A 26572-nucleotide genomic window follows, 5' to 3' on the forward strand; every position below is an offset into this window, starting at 1 on the left:
GGGAGAAAAGCAAATTTAGCATATAAAGATTCCCTCATATATGTCCTTGTAGACACAGTAATGTTAATAATATCCAAGAAACTTGTTCTTTTTAGCCTGTGAGATTCACTGCGGTATAATGACCGGGAGCTGAAGGTTATGCAGTATATACGAAGCGTGTAGAACTCAGATGTCAGTGAGAGCTCTGAAACACTGAGGGAATAATTAAGTTTCCCTATTAGTGGTATGCAACCTACTGAACATTTCAGAGCCCTTTACTGGTAAACGAAAGTGCTAACAATAGTTGAATTAAAGGTTACATAGAACCTTGCTGCAAGCTTTCAACAAATTAATGTAAGAAAAGAAAACAGGTAGGATAAAAAACTTGAATAATGAATAAGTAGATACTCATTCATCCCACTGGTGGATTAGGAGCCCCCATAAAACTATGAACATAGCTAAGGCCATGGAAAAGAAGAAAACAGTCTTTCCAGGAATCCAGGTAAGCTCCAGAAACTAAATCAATACACTACAATAACAACTTGGTTGAATGCACTGTTAATGCACATTCCTATTCTGATAGAATCATAGACTAGAATCATAGAATAGTTAGGGTTGGAAAGGACCTTAAGATCATCAAGTTCCAACCCCCCTGCCACGGGCAGGGACACCTCGAATGATGTTAACAGCTAAAGCAAACGCTTAACAAATCTTAAATAAACTTTACTGGCAATGTTAATGCAATCTACCACTAGTACTAATACATTAAAAATAGCAAAGGCATCATAATTTGGGGGTGTCAAATCTCTATCAATACTAGTGTCTTCCAACAAAACACATCCTTTTCCTGTAATATCTATTTTGAAAATTATTTCTTTCTTTCCTAAGAAATTAAACCAAAAGCAATAAACATTGTTTCTGCAAGTCCTGGCAATACTCTAGTTTTCCTTGTTACATATTAGGCAGCTGCAGAGTACAAGGAGTACAGGGTAAAAAGGAAGAGGTAAAAAAAAAAATAAAAAAAATAAAACTATTTGCCAACATATTATTTTCAAAGCATTCTCTTCAATGAAGGGTAGAGTAATAAAAACTATGTTATTCAAGGTTCAGATATAAATACATGGATTGCAGAATATCCACTGTCCAATTTGAAATCTAAGTAAAACAATTTACTGTGCTACAACCCTCTCATTACCTTTTATATTTAGCCAAAAAATTCTCTGCCAAAGATATATGGAAACAGGATGAACAAATACATCGTTCGTCTGCTCTAGAAAGAAATTCAGGCCCTATCTTCCAGTCATTCATTTACATATAGAAAGCTTTACTAAAAAATAATAATATTTTCTAATTTTAACAATGTAAAACCTAAACAAATAGACAGAAGTGAATTAGATTTTGGTCATGATAAAATGACACAAAAATGCATTTCGGCATCATCCTATGTGCAAACCAATATAACCATAGAACGGTTTGGGTTGGAAAGGACCTCATGATCATTTATTTCCAACCCCCCTGCCATGGGCAGGGAGTCCTCACCCGAGACCACGTCACCCAAGGCTCTGTCCAACCTGGCCTTGAACACTGCCAGGGATGGAGTATTTACCACTCCTTTGGACAACCCGTTCCAGTGCCTTGCCACCTTCACAGTAAAAAACTTCCCCTGTTTTAATTTAAACCCATCACCCCTTGTCCTATCACTAGAGTCCCTAATGAAAAGTCCCTCCCCAGCATCCCTATAGGCCCCCTTCAGTTACTGGAAGGCTGCTATGAGGTCTCCACGCAGCCTTCTCTTCTCCAGGCTGAACAGCCCCAACTTCCTCAGCCTGTCTTCATACAGGAGGTGCTCCAGCCCCCTGGTCATCCTCGTGGCCCTCCTCCGGACTTCCTCCAACAGTTCCATGTCCTTCTTAGGTTGAGGACACCAAAACTCCACACAGTACTTCAAGTACTTCTCTCTTCTGGACCCACTTACATGTGGAAACACAAAACAGCTGAGAAGGTTTTGTACATTTGGAGTCCTCCAAGAGAAATACCATTGTCAGAGGCATTTTTATAACTTATCCAAAGCGTTTTCCCAGGAATAACCGCAGCAGAAAGCTGAGTGTCTTTTTTAGAGTCCATGACAGTGTATTGTGTGTATTTCAAGCTGAAGACATGATCATGCATTAATAGGATGTTGTACTAAGAGCTATGCAAGTAAAGATAATTACAAATTATATATAAACATTTTTTATGTTTTCAAATCCCTAAATCCAAAAGAAAAAAAAGGCCACGACTTACTTTTATTCTGTTGTGCCATAGATGAACTGATCACAGGATTGAATGCCTGAACTGAGAAAGGTCTCAATCTGTAATGTACTGGCATTACTGAACTCATGATAGTTCATTAAAAGCTCTTATCCCACACTTCTGAATCAGATCCATTCACGACTGAAAGTACGTGTAACATTTGGAGTGAAACTGGCACCGCTTGGCATTTTCTCATGAAAACTTGTAGCAAATAATTCACTTGAAGTTTTGACTTTAAAAGGATTCATTTACTCCCTGAATATAGTTCAGATTTAGGAAAAAAATATATATATATATCTGATTTCCTATGCTTTGGAGGTGGGACTAGTAATTTCACTGAAGCTGCAAAAAAAAAGCTTAAATCTTACAGTTATAAAGCTAAACAAAATTAAAAGCAAAATGTGTAAAATTCTATGAAACGAATTATGTGAATTTTGCACAGCTGTACTCAGGGCATAACTGTAAATAAAAAGACCAAACTAATTAGATTATAAGCAGTTGATCTGCCTTATATTGTTTCATCATATGTAGTAGGTATAATATCTCCACATGAATGACTTGAAGTAAGTCATCAGCATACTGTGTTCAAGAAAGCTGATCAGATTAGAAAGACCTTGTAAATTATGCTTGAAGAAGATGAGATTAATAATAACTTCCTGCTCACAGTTACACCAACAAAATTGCTTCGTCTCTGTTAAACTTCAGGTTTCAGGAGGCACTGTGTTCTAACAAGAGCACATTAAATATAGGAATTCCATTAGTGCAAGGTAGACAGTGAAGTGTCAAGTGACTGAAAATTATTTAGAATGGGTTTCCCTGTGTCTTTGTTGGAAATATTTTTTTAAAAAATTGGAACCATTTTTGTGGCTAGATTGCAGTGATAGGATCTATAAACAATATTCAGGATGCTGGCTGAAAGCCAGGTATAGGGCGTCGCTGTAGCCCTTAAGTATAGAGAGGTTAACTTTAAGGATGTGAATACCCCACTGAATTTACCAATCCTCTCATGTTTAAAGAGGAGTTTATGCCCATATACTTCTGCGGAGTAAGGCCACGGGAGATAAAGTTACTAGCAGATTTCTCAGTCTTACTCCAAACCATTTTGCCACATGGAAAGACTACACATCAGAAAGTGGGAAAAAAACGTGTCATTAAGAGGGAAGTGCAGTCCATCAGCCAGGTTTCCTCCTGGAAATCCTCTCAGAATGACCTCTCAGACATTCAGTCAAATATATGGCAGCTCAGAGCTGGTACATGGAATAAACATCTTCTGCCCTTATACAAAGAGTAGCCAACACAAAGGTTGCACAGAATTTGCACAAAATCAGCAAGAGAAATCAGAGTGCAATGTTCAAGTGAAGCTCTCTCCTACTTGTAAGTGACATAGGAGACCACTTGACTTTTCATTTTTACCTAATGCAGATGAAAACATCGGCAACCTAAGCATATCTTTACTTAACAAAATTAGCAAAATGTGTGAGGTTCCATTGCCCAGAAAAAAAAAGGTAAGATGTTCTGAGAACATGCAGCAATGTGGGTGGCCTCTATGAAGAAAAAGCTTTGGTGTATTTACACAGCAAGTAAATTTTCATAGACACTGCTATTCCCACTCACTAAAGTTTTGAAAGACATTCTCCTAAAAGACAGATAAGAGAGAAGAGGTGGGGGAGGAAGGAAAACTATTATGGAATGACGAACAGAGCCACAACCACAAGATTGATGTGAGTACTACAGTAAGCAAAGACCAATTCACTGCTTAAGGGTGTCAAAGTGCAGTCCTGGGAGACAAGAGGAGTCTGAGCAATGAGAAAAGAAAAGGCAAGAGAAGGAATGTATGAAGAATAGCAAATATGAGGGAAATGAAGAAAAATAGAAGGAACCAAATGTCACTTGAAGGGGGTATAAGTGCAATTGCTTCTTCAACTTGGTTAATCCACAAATTAATGAAACCAGAACAAACAAAAACCAAACCATTATTCTGCACATTCAAAGGTGAATCTCACGGTGGCCATCCAGAATAAAGCCAAATAAGTGTGAAAGAAACAACACCACCGTAGCATGCAGCATAATGACACTAATGCAATTTTATTTTTTTCAGCCACCTTGTTTTTACTCGAAGATCTTACACACTACAGGATCCAAAACAGGGCATTGATAAACTGCACTTTCAAATTATTTCAGTGAGGCAACACAGGTGCATAGAGCTACTCAGGTGCTGATGTATCTGGGTGAATATTTAGGTTTTTGTTCTACAAACCATTCAAATATTCAAGTATATGTTAAAAAATAAAATAAAATTAAAAGGTCAGATATTTGCTCTTAAACAAACATTCTTGTCCCAATTTTTATTCACTGACACAATATGTATATTTTATTATTTACTTTTTCTAAACTTTTATTAAAAAAAATCTGTTAAAGAAACATACATGCTTTCTTCATGCTTTCTCCTTATCCCATGGGTTTTAAGATAGAACTGTATCTCTGTTTCAGAGCTCTGCAGTCTGGTGCAAAACTGCTCAGAGAGAACTCAGTTAACTTTTATACTGCAAGATCCCTGTGTAATTTTAGAGTAAGAAAACCTCATTAATATAGGGTTAATTCTGCTAAATTTGGTAGGACTTCGTAACCAACTTCCCCATTATTGACTTAAAAGCAGGCAGGGAACCTTTTGTGAGGTTATGAATCAGTATGAGACTTAGGGTTAGGAGGTTTTTTGTATTTGGGTTGTTGGTTTTTTTTTCCTCCTCCAACATGAGACATTATGAGATCATAAAATATTTTATCATGACTTGAGGGGGACTGAGTTTCATTTTATACCTTGCTTCCAACCAGAAAATCTTAAGCCAGCCAGTTCATTCCAAGTTTGTGACTTCAAACAGAGAAAAGGGCAAAGATTTAGCCTATCCCTAATTACCCTCTATATTTCTGAATACGCAAATTTCAATGTACATGGAATTTTCCCTAAGTGATTTGGCAAGTATAAATTATCCTTGCCCTTAGCTTACACAGACAATGATCAACAGTTGGTGTTAAAAGGCTGCAGCTTTACTGTTAACAATCAATACAAGTTTTCAACAGGAATACACTTAGCCAGCATTAATGCAATTACATTATGTTAAATAATATTAATACCAAAGGCATGTCAATTGCTGGCCTACACCAAAGTCATAATGTTCCCCAAGAACTGTCTCTGTTCTTTAAACATCCACCTAGAAACAAAACAAAAAACGCATAGTCTGTGAAATTGTTATTTTGCCAGAGGGTTAAGTTTAAATTGGTTATGTGTTGTACAGATTATGCTCCAGAAAGACAAATCCAATTTTTACATCTGCAGATGTAAGAAAGATGTCCATGGATCATATTAAATGCTTTGCACAAGGAATCTCAATGGTGATAACCATCACCTGTATGCACCTGTATCTGGACAGGGGAGATTCATTCCTCTTTAAACCCCAACCTGCCCATCCAAGAATTCTTCATCATAATTCATGCCGTAAGTATCCTGCTGTTGCTGCCCACTGATCCTGCCTCATAAAAATAGACTAATGAGCATTTGTTTACTCCCAAATACCAGATAGCCAGGTGCAACCAGGGGTTAGAGGTGTATACTCAAAAGTATCTGTTACAAAAGCAACTTGATGCCAATTCCCAAATAAAATTTTAAGAAACCGGAGCCATATTTTCCCATATATTTAGGTGCCAGAAAGACACCAAGTGTGATTTTCAAATCTTTCATTGCCAGGAAACAAATAAGACAAATCCAAACAGTCTGTTCTGGGAAGGGTCTAACAAGCTTTGCCTAATATTGTGAATTATGCAAAAAACCCATTAACTACTTTAAAACACCTCTGAGGTAAGAATCATACTCACATCAGTCCAGAATATTACATATGCATTTACCCTTTTGAAAATCCCACTGTCTATGCACAAATTTAAGTACTCTAAATACATATTTTAAGATTTGGCCCTTACTTCCAGATCTTGAAGACATAAGCTGGTATCCATAAGGCTAGTTTAAATGCAGAGCTCTACAGATACACTGATTTTAATTATCAATTGCATTTTTAACTATAACGAATTAATTCCTGGTTACATGAATGATGGCATTTATATTTTAAAAGAAAATATCACAGATCAAGAAGGCATGCGGAATGAGAGCCCATGCAGCTAACTCCCACTAGTGTCTCCAGTTATATTTTGTAACTCCATAGTCTGTCTCCTTATTAGAGAAATGTTTCTCCATTGCTAAAGGAAAATAAAATGAACACCTCATAGAAGACTTCCTAAAATTTGAACAGGCATTTGAATGTGCCAAGAGTAGCAGTTGTTTCTGCCAGAAAGAAGATCTGGCAGGCATTTAGTCACAAGGTCACTGCTTATGGGGCTTACCCAAGAGATGCAACAGAAAGCAGGAAATGTTGGCATGGCTGTAGGAAAGGCTGTCCTTGATGAACTGGAAGAAGGGCTGTTTTGGCCACAGGCGCTCAGCAGCAGTTTCACTTTTGGGAGGATTACACAATTTCATCAGCTTTTGAGTTCACATACCCTGAGTTTCAGGTTTGAATGGATCAAAAAATGTTATACTCACCAATGCAGGAAGAACTTGCAGAACCAAAAATCATACACAGAGGCATCATGAAACGTAACCGGATATGGCTATCCACACTCAGTGGAGATTTAAATGCTTCCTGAACTAAGTGACCTAAAACTGTGTGAGCCCCTGTGAATTCTGCAATTTCGTAACCCTGGAATTTGTTGCAGAAGTTTGCAGGAGGATTATAAATTAGAAATTTCACTCCTCTTATAAGCATTAAACTACAGCCCCTGCTAGTGGTCTAGATATGAAAAAGGGCTGTCTTCATCATCTTGCAAAAAAGTGTGGCCTAGCAGATTGTAGGGTGTAATGGCATATTTATTTTTCTTCATATTAACTCTGAAGCGTAGTAACAATAAATTGGATATCAAGGTTCCCAAGTATTTCTTTCTTTACTGTAGGATTGAACTGCTTGGCTGAATGTTGACTTTTCCAACCACATATTGCTAAACCCTTAACCAAGGCAATGATACTTGCCAGTTGCATCTTCAGATTTCCAGAAGAAATGTTTGTAGAGCTACTTCTGATCACATCTCAGCTATCAGGTCTTCAGCTGTGACTCGACTGGTGCCCACGAGCCCTTTCCCTCTGCTCCACTTCTGGGTACAGCAAAGCAGTGCATGAACTCACACATGACATTAGGGAAGGAAGTTCAAGCCCAGATCAAGCAATACCACTCCATTCCTGACCATCAACACCATCATCTTCTCCCAGTGCTGACAATAATGCAGGAAATGCATTTCTAACACAAGAACACATTATAAGCTGGACACTGAAAATACAAGGATGCTGTAAAATAAACTACTAAATATAAAAGATAACAAGGCATGATTTTATTGCTCCTTTCTGTGTTACATCAATTAAACAAACCTCCAGTTCTGAAATTACCTGAGTCACCTACTGTCCAGTTTCCAGAATCACAGAATCTCAAGGGTTGGAAGGGACCTCAAAAGATCATCTAGTCCAACCCCCCTGCAAGAGCAGGGTAACCTAGAGTACATCACACAGGAACTTGTCCAGGCAGGCCTTGAATATCTCCAACGTAGGAGACTCCACAACCCCCCCTGGGCAACCTGTTCCAGTGATCTGTCACTCTCACAGTAAAGAAATTTTTCCTGATGTTCACATGGAACCTCCTATGCTCCAGTTTACACCCATTGCCCCTTGCCCTATCACTGGACGTCAGTGAAAAAAACCTAGCTCCATCATCCTGACACTCACCCTTTACATATTTGTAAACATTGATGAGGTCACCCCTCAGTCTCCTCTTCTCCAAGCTAAAGAGTCCCAGCTCCCTCCAGCCTCTCCTCATAAGGGAGATGTTCCATTCCCTTAATCATCTTTGTAGCTCTGCGCTGGACTCTTTCAAGCAATTCCCTGTCCTTCTTGAACTGAGGAGCCCAGAAATAGACACAATAATCCAGATGCGGCCTCACCAAGGCAGAGTAGAGGGGGAGGAGAACCTCTCTTGACCTACTAACCACACACTTTCTAATGCACCCTAGGATGCCATTGGCCTTCTTGGCCACAAGGGCACATTGCTGCCTCATGGTCATCCTCCTTTCCACCAGGACCCCAGGTCCCTTTCCCCTTCACTACTGTCCAGCAGGTCAGCCCCCAATCTGTACTGGTATATGGGGTTGTTCTTCCCCATATGCAAGACTCTACACTTGCCCTTGTTGAATTTCATCAAGTTTCTCCCTGCCCAACTCTCCAGCCTGCCCAGGTCTCGCTGAATGGCTGACAGCCCTCTGGTGTGTCAGCCACTCCTCCCAGTTTAGTATCATCAGCAAACTTGCTGAGGGTACACTCAGCTCCCTCATCCAGGTCGTTGATGAAAATATTAAACAGCAGTGGTCCCAGCACCGACCCCTGAGGGACTCCACTAGTCACAGACCTCCAGCTAGGTTCTGCCCCATTGACCACAACTCTCTGCCTTCTTCCTTTCAACCAGTTCTTGATCCACCTCACTACCTGATCATCAAGCCCACATTTCCTTAGCTTATCTATGAGGATGCTGTGGGGGACAGTATCAAATTCCTTACTGAAATCAAGAAATCCAGGTTGGTTTCCTGGGTGACAAAGGAGCTTAAAAAGGTTTATTGATGAATTTAGCTATCACTTGGTGTTATTCACTGGTCTTTGCTAACTGTGATGTCATTTATTCTGACTGTTTTAAGACTGGACAAAGTATCTGAAGACAAGGGCAAGAAATAAAGGAGATTTGTGAAAGGGAATGATAGGAAACTCAAAGCCCTCTGAAGTCAGTGGAAAGTTCTGTAATATTCATTCACTTTTTATTTATTGTGAGATTAAAAGCATTATGTAATTGTGAAAAATTGCTATTATTCTGATACTCAGACAAATGCAAAGCAATAAAACACTATTATATGAAGTAGCGATCATGGGAGAATTGCTTAATGTTCTGGTTATAAAATGCTTCCAGAAGTAGGTGTTTCTCATCGGAAAACTTACCAAAAATAATTGAATCTTCTCTTTTGGTCAAAATTCCTGTCCCACTTTGTTCTGTTCTGTTTCTTGTTCCACTTAGTGATGTATTTCTTCCTCTCTACCTCTCAAAAGGTATTGCATGTAAAGGTCAATTCTCTTAACACAGCTTCTGCTCACTCTTCAGCTAATGTATTATAGCACACTATCAAGTTTCCAAACAATTGTTCACTTTTCATTAGAATGTGCTAGGTTTCTCTATTTCTGCAGTGTTAGTAAAAATGGTGTTGAGTTGTTGACTAGTAATATGAACAAGCAACTTCTGCCCTTTGAAGTGGAATGGAATTGATTCATCTTATTAAAAACAGACCTCATGTAAGCTGGAATTTGTGCTACAAAGGTTAATGCTATGAATGTGCAGATAGCAAGTTCTCTACTATATACTAGCATTTCTATTTTTATGAGTCCTTTTCAGCTTCTGATGCATCATCTTAGGTCATGTTATTTCATATTGATTTGATGGAAACTGAACAAGTTAAGTCAGGAAAACTAACTCATACATGGAAAAGACCCCCTATATCTACTACTATCTGCATTTTCCCATTTTTCTTTTCACCCCCAGAAAAAAAAAAAAAAAAAAAAAAAGTTAGGGTAGGAACCTTACTCCTATTCCATTAGAATGAATGGAGGCAACAAATCTGAAGGAAAACAGCTCCAAGTTGGCAAAGTCATGATCAGGAGCTGAGATAAAGAAAGCTCAAGAAAATGAACTCTAGACACAAAAGTTTAATAAAGTTAGGTATACAGACAGCTACAAAACTAGTTTATGTAATATATATTTTACATCCAAACCAAATAGCTCTTTGAACACTATTGAGGCTATTATTACTTTGAAATAAACATTAGAGAGCTTCAGAGCTACATAATACCCTATTCGTATTTATATCAGAATTAGGATGCAGGTTTTCGCAAGTTAATCCACCCCATTTAATTCAACCATAATACAACACTGTACCACAGATGTTGCATTTTTACATGGCTAAAAGTACTACCATGCTATTCAATTGACAAGACAGATTGTGATAATGGCATTACCTAGACAGGCTGGACCCTGCCGCAGTATGGTGAGGAAGCCCAGGGCACACTGGCTACCCCACTGCACAACTGCGTCCTGAAGATTATGCTGAATAAGGAGCTACTGCCCTACAGGCTACAGAGATGGGGAGCTGACTGAAGTCCCCATAATTCAGGAAGAATTGGTTAGTGACCTCCTCCTCCACTTAGGCATACAGAAATCTATGGGGCCAGATGTGTTACACCCAAGAGTGTTGAAGGAGCTGACAGAGGAGCTCACCAAGCCACTCTCCATCATTTATCAACAGTCCTAGTCTAGTGGGCAGGTCCCAGAGGATTGGGGGTTGGACAGTGTGACAACCCTCTACAAAAAGGGCAGGAAGGAAGATCTTGGAAACTATAGGCCTGTCATCCTAACCTCAGTGCCAGGGAAGGTCATGGAGCAGATCATCCTAAGTGAGATCATAAAGCATGTGTGGGAAAACAGAGGGATCAGGCCCAGTCAGCATGGGTTCATGAAGGGTGCCTGCTTGACCAACCTGATCTCCTTCTACAATAAGGTGACCCACCTGGTTGATGAGGGAAAGGCTGTGGCCATTGTTTATTTGGACTTCTGTAAAGCATTTGGCACTGTCCCCCACAGTGTTCTCTTGGAGAAATTGGCTGCTCATGGCCTGGACAGGGGGATTTTTTGCTAGGCTAGAAACTGGCTGGATGGCAGAGCCCAAAGAATGGTGGCAAATGGCATCACATCTATTTGGCAATCAGTCACTAGTGGTGTCCCTCAGGGCTTGGTGATCAGGCCAGTGTTGTTTAATATCATTGATGATCTGGATGAGGGGACAGAATGTACCCTTAGTAAATTCAAAGTTGACATCAAGTTGGCTGGGAATGTTGATCAGCTGAAGGATACAGAGGATCTGCAGAGGGATCTGGACTGGCTGGAGGGATGCGCTGGGGCCAATGGTACCAGGTTAAACAAGGCAAAGTGCCAGGTCCCAGTTGTGGCCTTTGGGCCACAATAACCCCATGCAAGGCTCCAGTCTTGGGAAAGAGTATCTGTAAAGCTGCTCGGTGGAAAAGGACCTGGATGTGCTGACTGACGGCCACTGAACACAAGCCAGCTTGTACCCAAGCAGCCAAGAAAGCCAACAGCATCCTGGTCTGTATCAGAAATAGCATAGCCATCAGGAGCAGAGCAGTGATCATCCCCCTGTACTTGGCACTGGTGAGGCTGCACCTTGAATCTTGTGTTCAGTTCTGGGCTCCTCACTACAAGACACTGAGGTGCTGGAGCGAGTTCAGAAAAGGGCAACAAAGCTGGTAAAGGGTCTGGAAACCAAGTGTGATGAGGAAAAGCTGAGAGAACTGGGTTTGTTTAGTTAGGAAAAGGCTCAGGAGGGACCTTATTGCTCCCTACAACTACCTGAAAGGAGGCAGTAGTGAGGTGGGGTTCGGTCTCTTCTCTCAAGTAACAAGTGATAGAACATGAGGTAACAGCCTCAAGCTGCACCAGTAGAGGTTTAGATTGGATATCAGGAAAAAATTCTTTGGAGAGAGGATGATCAGTGTTAGAACAGGCTTCTCAGGAAAATGGTGGAATCATCATCCCTGGAAGTGTTCAAAAACCATGTAGATGAGGCCCTCAGTGACATGGTTTAGTGGTGGTCTTGGCAGTCCTGAGGTAATGGTTGGACTTGATGATCTTAAAGGTCTTTTCCAACCTATCTGATTCTATGATTCTATGCTTTCTCCCTCCTGTTCCCTTTTTCTCCACACTCTCAGAAACACCCACCAAAAGCCCCTTGAAAACCTCTGAAATGGAACCAGGAGGGACCTGTTGGGTCACTGAACTCATCTGCCCAAAATCCCCAATAATCCTCTAATCCCAGTCAGAACTTTATCAAGCTCCACCTTGATGAATATGCTTAATTACTCAAATTTCAATGAAAATTCTGCTCTATCTCAAGCACCTCCATGCTCTCTCTCACATCTGGGAGCATCTTCCTGCAAGCAGATGCAAAACCACTTCTCTGCTCAGCTGCAAAACCCCTCCTGTGATGTCTGCAGAAAACCTTGACAATGTCTTGGCTACTCATGTACTGAGACTGCTGTCTATCATGTTCATAAATATTGTCTCATTTCCTCTCATACTATCTCGTCAGCCTGTACCATCTGTTGCCTCCTGTGACATGTGCAGACTGAGCTCTTCACAGCAGCAACTGACATTTTCTTCTGTGCTTGTACAGCACCTAGCAGAACCAGTGCTTATCCACTACAGGGTCCCTCAGGGCCATAATAACACAGAAAATAAACAGAGCTAATGAAGAAATCCCACTCTACCCGTTCTCCTTCCTCCTCACTTTGTAGGAGGAGCTCATAGACAATCCACACAGTGATCTACTGACAGTGGGAGGTTATCAACCCTTTCTGCTCAGGATGGTGAGGCCAATCTTATGTTCCACCCAGTCTGGGCCATCAGAGCAAGAGGGACATAGAGAAGTAAGAGAAGGTCCAGAAGAGGCAACTACGGTCATCAGATGCCTGGAGAATATGACCAACAAGGAGATCTTGGGGAAGCTGGGCCTGTTTCATATACTGAAGAGGACACTTCATTTTGGCTTTCATCCCATTATACTTGCTGATATATAATCAGCTTGTAACTTATTGTAGCTGATGGCTTCGATCTCATTCAGTGTGAACTTGTTGGGCAATGACAGGAATCATAGAATCATTCTTTGGGCTAGAGGAAACATTAAAATTCATCTAGTTCCAGCCCCACTGCCAAATTCAGGAATACCTTCCACTAGACCAGGTTGCTCAAAGCCACATCCAACCTGGCCCTGAACACTTTCAGGGCTGAGGCAGCCACAGCTTCACTGAGCAACCTGTGCCAATGTCTCACCACCTGCACAGTAAAGAATTTCTTCCTTATATCTAACCTAAATTTACCTTCTGTCAGTTCAAAACCATTCCCCCTTGTCCTGTCACTATATGCCTTTGCAAAAAATCCCTCTCCATCCAGCTTTCTTGTTGGCCTCTTTAGGCACTAGAAGGTGCTCTAAGGTCTCCCCAGAGTCTTCTAGAGGCTGAACAAACCCAACTCTCTTTACAGAAATAAATACACAAATGTACTATCGGAATTACAGGAAATTATTGATTACACGAACACTATTGATGTGACTAAATACACAGAGATCTCTAAGTCTCAGAAAGAATGATCTTTTACTTATACACTAGGTCAAGGATATCCATTGGTAGTATTCATACATATCATAATTTGGCACACTGCCCACAGTGAGACCACATAGGCAGGTGTCAGGCAGCCCTATGAAGGCACAGTAGGCATCTCCCCTCTCCCCAAGCATGCTGCTGCAGCAGAGGAAAAACAGAGGACAAAACTACATAAGTTTTTTTTTCTCAGACAGTTGAATGACTTCTGATGCTAGATGAAAAGCAGGTACCTTAGACACAGCTTTGTCACTCTGGACCTGGAGCAGAGCTTGCTGGCACAGCAAGCCCAAGCCATGTGGGCTTGAGCTTGTGTTCTGAAAATCCCTTCCCCTGGCCCTCCTTTTTTTTTATTTTTTATTTTTTATTTTTTTTATTGTATAATGAGTGTTTAAAAGCTTAGCAAATAGAGTCCTAAAAATGTAATTGTAGCGTGGTAGCACTATTAAATATGTATACTGTGGTCTTTTTGACAATTGGTTTAATCCCTTTATAAAGTCTTCAGAAGTTCCATCACAGAAGCACGGATGCTGTTTTGATCTATTTATTACTCTTAAGTGCTCAGAGAACTGTCCCTATTTTCTAATTAACACTTTTAAAGATAAAAAGCTATGTATTAAATCAATCTGAATGATGGTTGTTTGTGAATCCCACAAGATAAGGCAATTTGCATGTTCACTTTGTACTTACAAACTAAATCTGCACATCTCCAAAGCAGCTCCTTATAATGTAAACCTTTTGTGCATATTTGTAACTTAAAAGAAAGTTTGGCCTAGTACAGAGGCAGTGCCAATTATCTAAAGGACTTCTTTACTGAACATGATTAAGATACAAAATTATTAGGTTGTTATTTTACATTGTTTGCAGAGAAATTTGAGGAAACTACTTTAGGAACGTTAAGTGTTCCTCTGTTTTGTTTCCTTTCCTTCTTTTTTTGTGCATGTAGTAATATGAGTGTGTTCATGAACAAGCAACCAGTCCAAACAGCAGCCAGTTTCACATCACACTCAGGTTCAGCTTCCTTTAACATGAATTAAAATCACTGCTGAAATCAACTGTTCACCATCATGACTGAGTCTTAAGCTACAATTTTAACTATGAGACTTTATAAACTGAATTAAATTAAAGCAGTGATTTACTGCTGGAATCCAGTTCTGATTATTTAGCACTGTAAACATATTCAGAGAAATAGATTTTTCACTGCTGTGAAATAGTCACCCTTTCTCAGAAACAACCCCACCCTTGCTAAGAAAGGAATCAACAAAAGCCATATCTCCAAACCTCTCTTGTGAAGATCATAGAAGGGACTTCAAAGATCACATAGCTCCAATCCCTCTGCCACAGGCAGGGACACCTTTTATTAGACCAGTGTCCTGGGTTCAGCAGTAGCAGTCATGTTTTTTCCTTTGTGTTAACTGGTGCAGTGCTGTGTTTTGACTTCTAGTTTTGAGAACAGCGTTGGTGAAGCCGATGTTTTCGGTTGTTGCTAAGTGATGTTTACCCTGACCAAGGACTTTGTGAGGCTCATGCTCTGCCAGGGAGGAGGGGAAGCTGTGAGGAAGCAGAGACGGGGCGCCTGACCCGGGCTAGCCGGGGAGGTATTCCATACCACAGCACGTCATGCCCGGGGTGGGGGGTAACTGGGAGTTGCCCGGAAGGACAGGGGCTTCCGGGTGGAACTCGTTTTCTTGGCCGGTGGTATCGTATTCTCTTCCCTTGTTATTTTCCCTTATCATTGTTTTAGCTGATAGTAGCGGTGGTGATTTGTTGCTGGACTGTTCTTGTCTCAACCCGTAGGAGTTGCACTCTCTCGATCCTCCTCCCCGTTCCTCCGGGAGCGGGGAAGGGGAGAGTCCCGGTGCAGGGAGGGGGGGGAGACGAACACGGACCTTGATTGTTGTCAGCTTGGCACCACTCACTGGGAGTGAGTGAACAAGTTACCTGACTGGGTTTAAACCACGACAGTTCTTTTTGGCGCCCAACGTGGGGCTCGAGGGGTTGAGATAAGAACAGATCTGACTGGATTGATAGTCACTCGTCACAATGCTGATTTATTGGCTCTCAAGGTTTTTCCTCTTGATCTCACAGTTTCAGTATACCATATCTTACGTCCATCCGGTATTGGCTGTATTAGTGTTTTTCAAGTGTGGGGCTTGGGCTAAGGTTTTTATCCCATTGTACTTTATGGTAATGACTTGTAATACAATAGAATCATTGATCATGAAACTGATCTGGTTTATGTTCCCAGTGTGGTCACCACCTTTATACTTTGGGAGGTATATGATGGAGGTGCTTAGCAATTACACATCTTTTTTCTCCTTCTCAGGTGCTCAACCTGTGAAGGAGACATCCTTTTACCCTCCTAGTCGTCCCCCCAGACCATTTACATTTGAGAGTTTTGAATTTTTTAAATGGCCTTTTAATGCTCTTGAGACTTGTTTGCTGATGGTGATGGGAATCACCATGCTAACACGCATACAGAGTGTGTTTTGCCCACTACTGATTTCAAGAGTTAAGCAGATTCAGGTTTGGGTCTTGTCTGGGGTCAAACGACGATGTAGGAGGACCGAGAGATTTTCCCAGAGGCTGGACAGCCATGAGTGGCAGGGTGTGTGGGATAGTATGGGCAAGTATCTAGGTCAGTGGGCCCCTCCAGTATTTTGGAATTTCACTACCGAACAACTGCAAAATCCAGAAGAATTAGTAAAACACTTAAATGAGGTGTGTGGTCATTCTGGCCATACCAGAGATGGACAAATCACGGCAACGTGCTGGGGCTTGGCCTATGCTTACAGGGCCTTGTTCAACACTATTCAGCACCTTCAAAAGGAAAAGAATGTCGGCGGATTTGAGGGCAAAGTGACAGTCGCTACTCAAACTTTGGCTGCAATGAACTGCGCAGCTACCCCAGTGGCAAGTACAGCAGCTGCTCAAACTTCAACTGCAACAGACAGCGCGGTTACCCCAGCTCCAAGCACGGTAGCTACACCACCCCCAGCAACAAGTACAGTCGCTACTCAAACCACAGTGATAATCACTGCAGCCAAACCAGAGGACCAATTCGTACCAATATCAGTTGCCCCTGTACGCAAGAGAACAAGCAAAAAGGAGGCAAAAAGGGTGAAGCGAGATGAAGAACCAATGAATTCACCACCCGGTCCAGAATCTGATCAGGAGTCATCCTCACATGACGAAGAAGAAGAAGAAGAGGTAACTTCTCGACCTCGGACCTCAACCGAGCTGCGGAATATGCGAAAAGATTTTACCCGTCAACCAGGGGAGCACATCATCACCTGGTTACTCCGATGCTGGGACAATGGGGCCGATGGTCACGAACTAGAAGGTACAGAAGCCAAGCAGCTGGGATCACTTGCTAGAGAAGGGGGAATTGACAAAGCAATTGCAAGAGAGAAAAAGTCCCTCAGCCTTTGGAGGAGGCTCTTGGCAGCTGTGAAAGAAAGGTTTCCGTACAAGGACGATGTTACGAGTCGTTCGGCCAAGTGGACTACTATAGACAAAGGCATCCAGTCTCTGAGGGAATCGGCCATCGTAGAGATGATCTATCACATCAAGCCGAATAACGGGGATACACCTATAGATCCAGATGAAGTTGAATGTACACGACCCATGTGGCGAAAACTTACACGGAATGCACCGTCATCATATGCCCATTCATTGGCAACAGTGACCTGGAATGACATAGTACCACTAACAGTGGATGAAATGGTTCATAAACTCCGAGAGTTCGAAGACAATCTCACTCCTTCCATCATCTCAGCTGTGAAAAAACTGTCCCAGGACCTCGACAAATTGAGGGACGATGTATCTGATTTATCCAGCTCCTCACGTGTACCAACACGCGTCTCAGCTATTAACAAAAGACGTCCTATTGTTCAAGAGAGGAGATACAGAAGGTATACGCCACGGGGTACCCTATGGTTTTACCTGCTGGATCACGGAGAAGACATGACAAAGTGGGATGGAAAACCTACTTCAGCTTTGGAGGAACGGGTGAGTGAACTGAAGAGGGGAGCAAGGGCCAAGACTGATCGTCCCATGAGAGCTACGGCTTCAGTCTCTGGTGAGCAGTTTCCCAGATGGAGTGGAAGAGCTGATTTTACTCCAGCTCCTGTGATAACGAAGAATAATCCCTTTCAACACGACTTAAGTGTCCAATGCTGTGACGACCATTAGAGGGGCCCTGCCTCCAGCCAGGTGGAGGTAGGGGACAATCGGATTTACTGGACTGTGTGGATCAGATGGCCTGGCACATCAGTCCCACAGAAGTATAAGGCTCTAGTAGATACCGGTGCACAGTGTACCCTGATGCCATCAAGCTGTCAAGGGGTGGAACCCATCTATATTTCTGGAGTAACAGGAGGATCCCAAGAGTTGACTGTGCTGGAGGCTGAAATCAGCCTGACTGGGAGGGAGTGGCAAAAGCACCCTATTGTGACTGGTCCAGAGGCTCCATGCATCCTCGGCATAGACTACCTCAAGAGAGGGTACTTCAAAGACCCAAAAGGGTACCGGTGGGCTTTTGGTATTGCTGCTTTGGAGACTGAGGAAATTGAGCAGCTGTCCACCTTGCCTGGTCTCTCAGAAGATCCCTCTGCTGTGGGGTTGCTGAAAGTTGAAGAACAACAAGTGCCAATTGCGACCACAACAGTGCACCGGCGGCAATATCGCACCAACCGAGACTCCCTGATTCCCATCCATCAGCTGATCCGTAGACTGGAGAGTCAGGGGGTGATCAGCAGGACCCGCTCACCCTTCAATAGCCCCATATGGCCAGTGCGAAAGTCTAATGGAGAATGGAGACTAACAGTAGACTATCGTGGCCTGAATGAAGTCACACCACCATTGAGTGCTGCCGTACCGGACATGCTAGAACTTCAGTATGAACTAGAGTCAAAAGCAGCCAAGTGGTATGCCACGATTGATATTGCCAATGCATTTTTCTCCATTCCTTTGGCAGCAGAGTGCAGGCCCCAGTTTGCTTTTACTTGGAGGGGTGTCCAGTTCACTTGGAACCGACTGCCCCAGGGGTGGAAACACAGCCCTACCATTTGCCATGGACTGATCCAGACTGCACTGGAACAGGGGCAAGCTCCAGAACACCTGCAATACATTGATGACATTATTGTGTGGGGCGATACAGCGGAAGAAGTCTTTGAGAAAGGGAGGAAAATAATCCAAATCCTGCTGAAAGCCGGTTTTGCCATAAAACGGAATAAGGTCAAGGGACCTGCACAGGAGATTCAATTTTTGGGAATAAAATGGCAAGATGGACGTAGACAGATCCCCACAGATGTGATCAACAAGATAACAGCAATGTCTCCACCAACTAATAAGAAAGAAACGCAAGCTTTCTTGGGTGCAGTGGGGTTCTGGAGAATGCACATCCCAAATTACAGTTCGATTGTAAGCCCTCTCTATCATGTGACCCGGAAGAAGAATGATTTTAAATGGGGCCCTGAGCAGCAACAAGCCTTTGAGCAAATTAAACGCGAGATAGTTCATGCAGTAGCCCTTGGACCAGTCCGAACCGGACCAGATGTAAAAAATGTGCTGTACACTGCAGCTGGGGAGAACGGTCCTACCTGGAGCCTCTGGCAGAAAGCTCCAGGGGAGACTCGAGGTCGACCCCTCGGCTTTTGGAGTCGGGGATACAAAGGATCTGAGGCCAGCTATACCCCAACTGAGAAAGAGATACTGGCAGCCTATGAAGGGGTTCGAGCTGCTTCGGAAGTGATTGGCACTGAAGCACAGCTCCTCCTCCTGGCACCCCGGCTGCCCGTGCTGGGCTGGATGTTCAAAGGCAGGGTCTCCTCTACACATCATGCAACTGATGCTACATGGAGTAAATGGGCTGCACTAATTACACAACGAACTCGAATAGGAAATCCCAGTCGTCCAGGCATTCTAGAAGTCATCATGGACTGGCCAGAGGGCAAAGATTTCGGAATGTCACCAGAGGAGGAGGTGGTGCGTGCTGAAGAGGCCCCACCATATAATAAACTGTCAGAAAGTGAAAAGCAGTATGCCTTGTTTACTGATGGCTCTTGCCGTATTGTGGGAAAGCATCGGAGATGGAAGGCAGCTGTATGGAGTCCTGGACGACAAGTTGCAGAAACTGCTGAAGGAGAGGGTGAATCGAGTCAATTTGCCGAGGTGAAAGCCATCCAGCTGGCCCTGGACATTGCTGAACGAGAAAAGTGGCCAGTACTTTATCTCTATACTGACTCATGGATGGTGGCAAATGCCCTGTGGGGGTGGTTGAAGCAATGGAAGCAGAGCAACTGGCAACGCAGAGGTAAACCCATCTGGGCTGCTGCACTGTGGAAAGATATTGCTGCCCGGGTGCAGAATCTGGTGGTGAAGGTACGTCATGTAGATGCCCATGTACCCAAGAGTCGGGCCACTGAGGAACACCAGAACAACCAACAAGTGGATAAAGCGGCTAAGATTGAAGTGGCTCAGATGGACTTAGATTGGCAACATAAAGGTGAATTATTTTTGGCCCGGTGGGCCCATGACACTTCAGGCCATCAGGGCAGAGATGCAACATATAGATGGGCCCGTGACCGAGGGGTGGACTTAACAATGGACACTATTGCCCAGGTTATTCATGAGTGTGAAACATGTGCTGCAATTAAACAAGCCAAGCGGTTAAAGCCTCTTTGGTATGGAGGACGATGGTTGAAGTATAAATATGGGGAGGCCTGGCAGATTGACTATATCACACTGCCACCAACCCGCCAAGGCAAGCGCCATGTGCTTACCATGGTGGAAGCAACCACCGGGTGGCTGGAAACATACGCTGTGCCCCATGCCACTGCCCGGAACACCATCCTGGGCCTTGAGAAACAGATTTTGTGGCGACACGGCACCCCAGAGAGAATTGAGTCAGACAATGGGACTCATTTCCGGAATAACCTTATAGATATTTGGGCCAAAGAGCATGGCATTGAGTGGGTATATCACATCCCCTACCATGCACCAGCCTCTGGGAAAATCGAACGGTACAATGGGCTGTTAAAAACTACACTGAGAGCGATGGGTGGGGGAACTTTCAAGCATTGGGATACACATTTACCAAAGGCCACCTGGTTGGTCAACACCAGAGGATCTGCCAACAGGGCTGGCCCAGCCCAGTCAGAACTTTTACATATTGTAGAGGGGGACAGAGTTCCCGTGGTGCATATGAAGAATTTGCTGGGGAAGACAGTCTGGGTTATTCCTGCTTCAGGTAAAGGCAAACCCACTCGTGGGATTGCTTTTGCTCAGGGACCTGGATATACTTGGTGGGTAATGCGGGAAGATGGGGAAGTCCGATGTATACCTCAAGGGGATTTGATATTAGGGGAAAACAGCTAGTGAACTCAATTGTATGCTGTTGCCTGCTGTGTAATGCTTTTATAGCCCATCAACTAGATGTCTCCAGGTCACCAGCGACTGGCCCTGACTTCCCTCCAGCTATCATCCCAACAGAGAATGAACTTGGAACATCATGGACCGAATGGACTCGGCAGCATTATAGGGATTGGTCCATGCACTAAGAAAATGATTTTTTTTTTCCTCTTGGTCTGTATGTATATGGATGTATATATGTGGGAGAGCGATGGTGTATTGAAAATGTGGGATCTGAGCACGACGTGAATGGTATGGAATAAGGGGTGGATAATGTCCTGGGTTCAGCAGTAGCAGTCATGTTTTTTCCTTTGTGTTAACTGGTGCAGTGCTGTGTTTTGACTTCTAGTTTTGAGAACAGCGTTGGTGAAGCCGATGTTTTCGGTTGTTGCTAAGTGATGTTTACCCTGACCAAGGACTTTGTGAGGCTCATGCTCTGCCAGGGAGGAGGGGAAGCTGTGAGGAAGCAGAGACGGGGCGCCTGACCCGGGCTAGCCGGGGAGGTATTCCATACCACAGCACGTCATGCCCGGGGTGGGGGGTAACTGGGAGTTGCCCGGAAGGACAGGGGCTTCCGGGTGGAACTCGTTTTCTTGGCCGGTGGTATCGTATTCTCTTCCCTTGTTATTTCCCCTTATCATTGTTTTAGCTGATAGTAGCGGTGGTGATTTGTTGCTGGACTGTTCTTGTCTCAACCCGTAGGAGTTGCACTCTCTCGATCCTCCTCCCCGTTCCTCCGGGAGCGGGGAAGGGGAGAGTCCCGGTGCAGGGAGGGGGGGGAGACGAACACGGACCTTGATTGTTGTCAGCTTGGCACCACTCACTGGGAGTGAGTGAACAAGTTACCTGACTGGGTTTAAACCACGACAACCAGTTTGCTCAAAGCTCCATCCAACCTGGCCTTGAACACTTCCAGGGATGGGGCATATTACAACTCCAAATGGCAAGAACACAGCAAGTATACATACAAGACTTTTTTTTTTTTTTAGTATATTTGCTCTTGAACATCTCATCAGAAATTATTTCTTTCAGGTTTTGCAATCTGCTTTCAACAGCTGGCTTGGCTTCTCTATAGCCACTGATCTAAGCACAGACAAGAAGAAGGACAAATACTTCCTCATGGCTTCATGGCTTTTAGCCCCAGCAAACCTTATCATGGCTCAGATACAGGATACCTCCTCATTTTTCAAATTCCACATCTTCCACTAGCAACATAGTAATGGAAAGTTATGACATAAAATACCTTTTGTTATGCTATAATGCCTTTTATATGTTTGTTACACCTCCTGACTACAGTTTTCAGTTACTGTCTTGTATCCCTGTAATCAGAAAGGTCCTTTTCTTTCCCAAAAATTTACTTTTTCCCCACAAATCTCCCTGATCTTCAGATCAGTAAATTTACCCTGAATTACAATTCTTTTTTCTGACTCTGCAGCATCTATCCTTGTAGTACAAAGTCTCTCTACATTTATGTTATAGACACATTAAAAACCCCTCATTTAGTATTCTATATAAAAGCCTCCTATCTTCAGTGGTAGGACAGCATAAGTATATTTTTGTTCTGGTACTGCAACTACACAATCAAATATTTGTGCTCCAGGGTTAATCTGAGTCAGAAGGCCCCTAGAATGCACATCTGACACTCTTAATTCTGGAAACATGAGATTTACAGAAAACAAATCTCTTTCTGGGACTATAAAAGAATGTCACACCCCCTGGGACACTAAAATGACTTTCAACTATTTTTCACTTATATAGTATTTAATCCAAGGACCATAAAGCACATTAATTTGTAGGCCTTCCTACACACCTGTGGCAGAGTATATGTATTATTCTGCCTCACAGAGAAGGAAGAATAGCGGTACCTACCTCCCCAAGTTCATAAGGACAGAACTATACAGGGACTATTCCAGAAAATATCCAGGGAAATAACTCAGAAATCCACAGTCCTGGTGATGATAGAAACCTCATGGAGGGCAGGAAAAGCAGAGAGCTTGGCTCATCAGAACCTGTGCATCAGGAGAATTTGCAAATGGGCTAAATAAAGAGATGGGCTCCTATCTAGATGAAACACCAAGAAAAGTGGAGATATAACACAAAGACTAATAACAATTCACAAAAGCATGGCAATATAAAAGTGACAACTCTTAAGGTGTTTTTTTTTTACCAATATCACAAACTTTCAAGTGATGCATAAACCTAAGACTTGTTTTCAAGAGTGGCACATCAGAGAAGACACAAAAGCTCAGTTAAAACTGAAAGCTGATGAGATTAATCTCAATTATCTTTAAATTATGTGGCTTGAAAGAATGTCCAAGACATCAGTCTAGACACATCCTAACTCCACCATGGGACAAGAACCAGGTGTGAATTTATCTTCTTCCTTCTCCAGAGAGTTTGTTTCCAATGGATGGGAAACCTGGCTATATAGGTGAGACAGGAGACATAGTCATAGTGGAAAAATACCTCCCAAGGCTCAGACTCTTGTCTGAGCACCAGTGCTACACACAGAGTAAATATTTTTTTATATAACAGAATAAAATAGAAAATTGGACAATATATGGGATTATAATGGGTAGAGATCCATGTAAAACCTTTCACCAAACCCCCTTCTTTTCAAGCAGTACCTTAAATGCTATTATACAATGACAGGTTTTTCCCCATCAATCAAGGAAATTTAGGTAGGCCGGTAGAAATTAGCTAAGCCAAGCTAAGCAGGCTGAGTGGGCACAAACCATGCCAAGAACAGGCCAAGTTGATCCCTTGGCACAGGGTTGCAGCTGCTCTGCAGGACAGTCTAGCAGAGCCATGTGGAGCATCTATTAAAGGTGCCTGACTTACATGACATGATTTTGACACACATTCAAGAAAACAATGAGCCATGAGCACAAAATGGTCTTGGTGCCTTACTCAGGGAGTGAAAGGAAGTTAAAACAGAAGGGTATTGCATTTCCCAGACTGGGGTCTGCCAGGCTTTGGTGAGGACAGCTTAAAGATCTTCCATACTAAAGACGGTGGAAAGAGTAAGCACAGTCCACAACATAAGCATCAGCTACATTTTCATGTTTGGGTTTTGGGTTGTTTTGGTTAGTTTTTGTGGGGTTTTGTTGGGTTGTTTTTTTCTGGAGAGGTGAAGGGGTGGTGTTTGTTTTTGAGGGTTGGTTTGGGTTTTTTGTCTTTAAAAAGGAGGAACTAAAACAGCCAACCCAAATCCACACGCTGTAGGAGACAAAGCATATTGACGGTTCAGTTACTAAACACACTGTGAATTTTCACAGTGGATCAGCAGAAAGTTATGAAGCACAGGTGTTCCTGTAATTGTGATACATTGGGAAAATTCATACTGTTAAATGAGCCTCAGCTTCACACTTCCACCTGTGTGATATGGAAATGTACTGTGGGTACACGGAGCTGTAGCAGTCAATATGTAGGAATGATTACTGGCTTGTTCAGGACCTGCTAGAGTTTATTTCTCTTAATTCATCTGAGTGTATAATTTCTGCATTTATATTTACTGCCATCATAAAGCAGGAAATGTATGTTACACATGCTGGTAAAATTAATAACGTGAAGAAACAAAGACAATACAGTGAATGGAAAAGAAACCCTGAAAGCCTGTACACCAGAGGATATCTAGAGAGACTTTAGGAAATAGAAAGTATTTCAGCAGGAGAATGAAGGCACTTGTTTGTGGGGTTTTTTCCTTCTTGCTCCAATTCTACTCAACAGTTTCTAGTTTTCATTTTTTTAGGGGATGGGGGGGAGGAGATGATTCTAGAATTAGAAATGTGGGAAATCTTACAATGCAGGAAGATGAGGTCTGGAAGCAGGTGTAAGAAAAGATCTACTTGGATTACCTGAAACTGAACATGAGAAACAAACCGAGAACACTGGCATATAGCTCAATTGATTTTCCTTCAACAGGTGTTTGTTAGAATGAGAATTAGGCTGAATTTCTCAATTTTGTTACAGATCTGCCAGACCTTCTCAAGCAAGTGTTTCGGGATTATAAATACCAAAAAAGAACCAAAGATTAAATGAAAAGGAAGATGATTAAATATATATTCCTACATGCCTTGGAGGTGTAAGCTCTGGTGTTTGACAAGGAACACAAATTCTGACTACTCATGAGAGAGCCTTTCAAGCTGTCCCGGAGACAGCAGACTGCTCTTTACTCAGGTTAGCTGACATGACAGAATATCTCTAAAATAACTACTTTTCAGAAATATCTCCCTTTTAAAACCCATAATCATCACCTTGAAGTGATACCTTTAAGAAAGTGAAGACTTGAATACATCATCTCAGATTTTGCGTACTCCTTTTTCCGTATCATCTTGCCCTGGGCAATGGCTTGATGCTCCATAGCTGAAGTTTTAAAGTGGCCTTCAAAAGTAGCCCCAACTGATAAGAAGAGTCAAAGGGACAACTTCATCATCATGGTGTGTCAAAGCAGATAAGTGTTGTAAGACTACAGGCATGGCCTCTTCCCTAATCACAGATAACAATACCTCTTTTCCAGGGAATTCGGTAGCACTGGATTATAAGGAAATAAAGAAGGAATCTGTTTTGGTGAGATTTTCTGAGCAGACATGACAAATGCAACCACTTCAATGTATGCTATGTGACAACCATTTAATATCTCATTTAATAGGTTTAAACAAATCTAAGCCTAATGTTTTAATCACAAGATTTTTTTCTATCAGATATTGCCATTTTCCTACAACTTTTTCAACTGAATTTCTTATGACTTCTCTCCTGTATTTTTCCGCACATCTAACCCTTTTCCGAGATTCTCCTTTATTCTTTATTCTCTCTGGCTTTTTCATCATTTCCTCTTCCTTCTACTCTGTCATCTCCAAGTCCTTTCTGCAGACTTCTCCCCTCTCTTTCTCCTCTGAAGTTTATATACATTGTTCCCATGATGGTTCTGTAAGTTTTAACTTACCCATCTCGGTTGCCTTTGGATGGCTCAATATATCAGCTATCGGCATGGTCTTCTCTGCTTCAATCAGCCCCAGTAGCCCACCCAACAACTCTTGACCCACCAGGAAAGGTCACTCTGCTTTTGGATGGGTTTGGTGAACCCGAGCTCTTTTGGCCTCACTGGTCTCTCCTAAACATACACAAATTCAGAGCTGACAGTGACCTGTTCAGCAAACTGGATTACTCCATTGCTGTCACTATTGCTCCAATGGTCATTTTGGTCCACAACACCTCCTCCTGTCTTCTGCCAGTGCACAGTAAATTATTTTGGGTTTGTTTTGGTTGGCTTCTTGTTTTTTAATATGAATATTAAAAAACGTAACATCAAACCCAGGCATCTCAGTCTTCATGTTCATGTAATACAGCAGGTGGTATTATAAGGCTTGTCAGTTCATTCCTCGTTTCAGGGCTTCTCTTATCAGTATTGCTCCCAGTCACAAACAAAGCAAACAGAGAAAGCATGTAGAAGCTCATGTAGGCTACAACAAAGTTGATATTGGTGGCAACAGAGAGAAAGCAGGTAGGTAGGGAAAAAAAAAAAAAAGGCATCCCTCTCCC

At 42.5% G+C, this 26572-nt stretch overlaps 2 protein-coding genes across 5 annotated transcripts in view; one reads left to right on the forward strand and one right to left on the reverse strand.

Moving 5' to 3' along the window:
- ARHGAP15 (Rho GTPase activating protein 15) overlaps positions 1-22220 on the forward strand; it is a 392541-nt gene extending 370321 nt beyond the window's left edge. Inside the window, exon 14 of the mRNA XM_061445154.1 lies at positions 22064-22220. Coding sequence (XP_061301138.1) covers positions 22064-22106 — 43 coding nt within the window. The 3' untranslated portion in view covers positions 22107-22220. The remainder of the gene's footprint in view (positions 1-22063) is intronic.
- Positions 1-26572, reverse strand: part of GTDC1 (glycosyltransferase like domain containing 1) — a 321331-nt gene that overhangs the window by 53657 nt on the left and 241102 nt on the right. The gene's annotated exons all lie outside the window — the stretch shown is intronic.

This window comes from Pezoporus flaviventris, unplaced genomic scaffold (genome assembly GCF_033815535.1).
Source record: "Pezoporus flaviventris isolate CSIRO_AGI_PZ_B2104156 unplaced genomic scaffold, CSIRO_AGI_Pfla_v1 ptg000001l, whole genome shotgun sequence".
Classification (NCBI taxonomy): domain Eukaryota; kingdom Metazoa; phylum Chordata; class Aves; order Psittaciformes; family Psittacidae; genus Pezoporus; species Pezoporus flaviventris.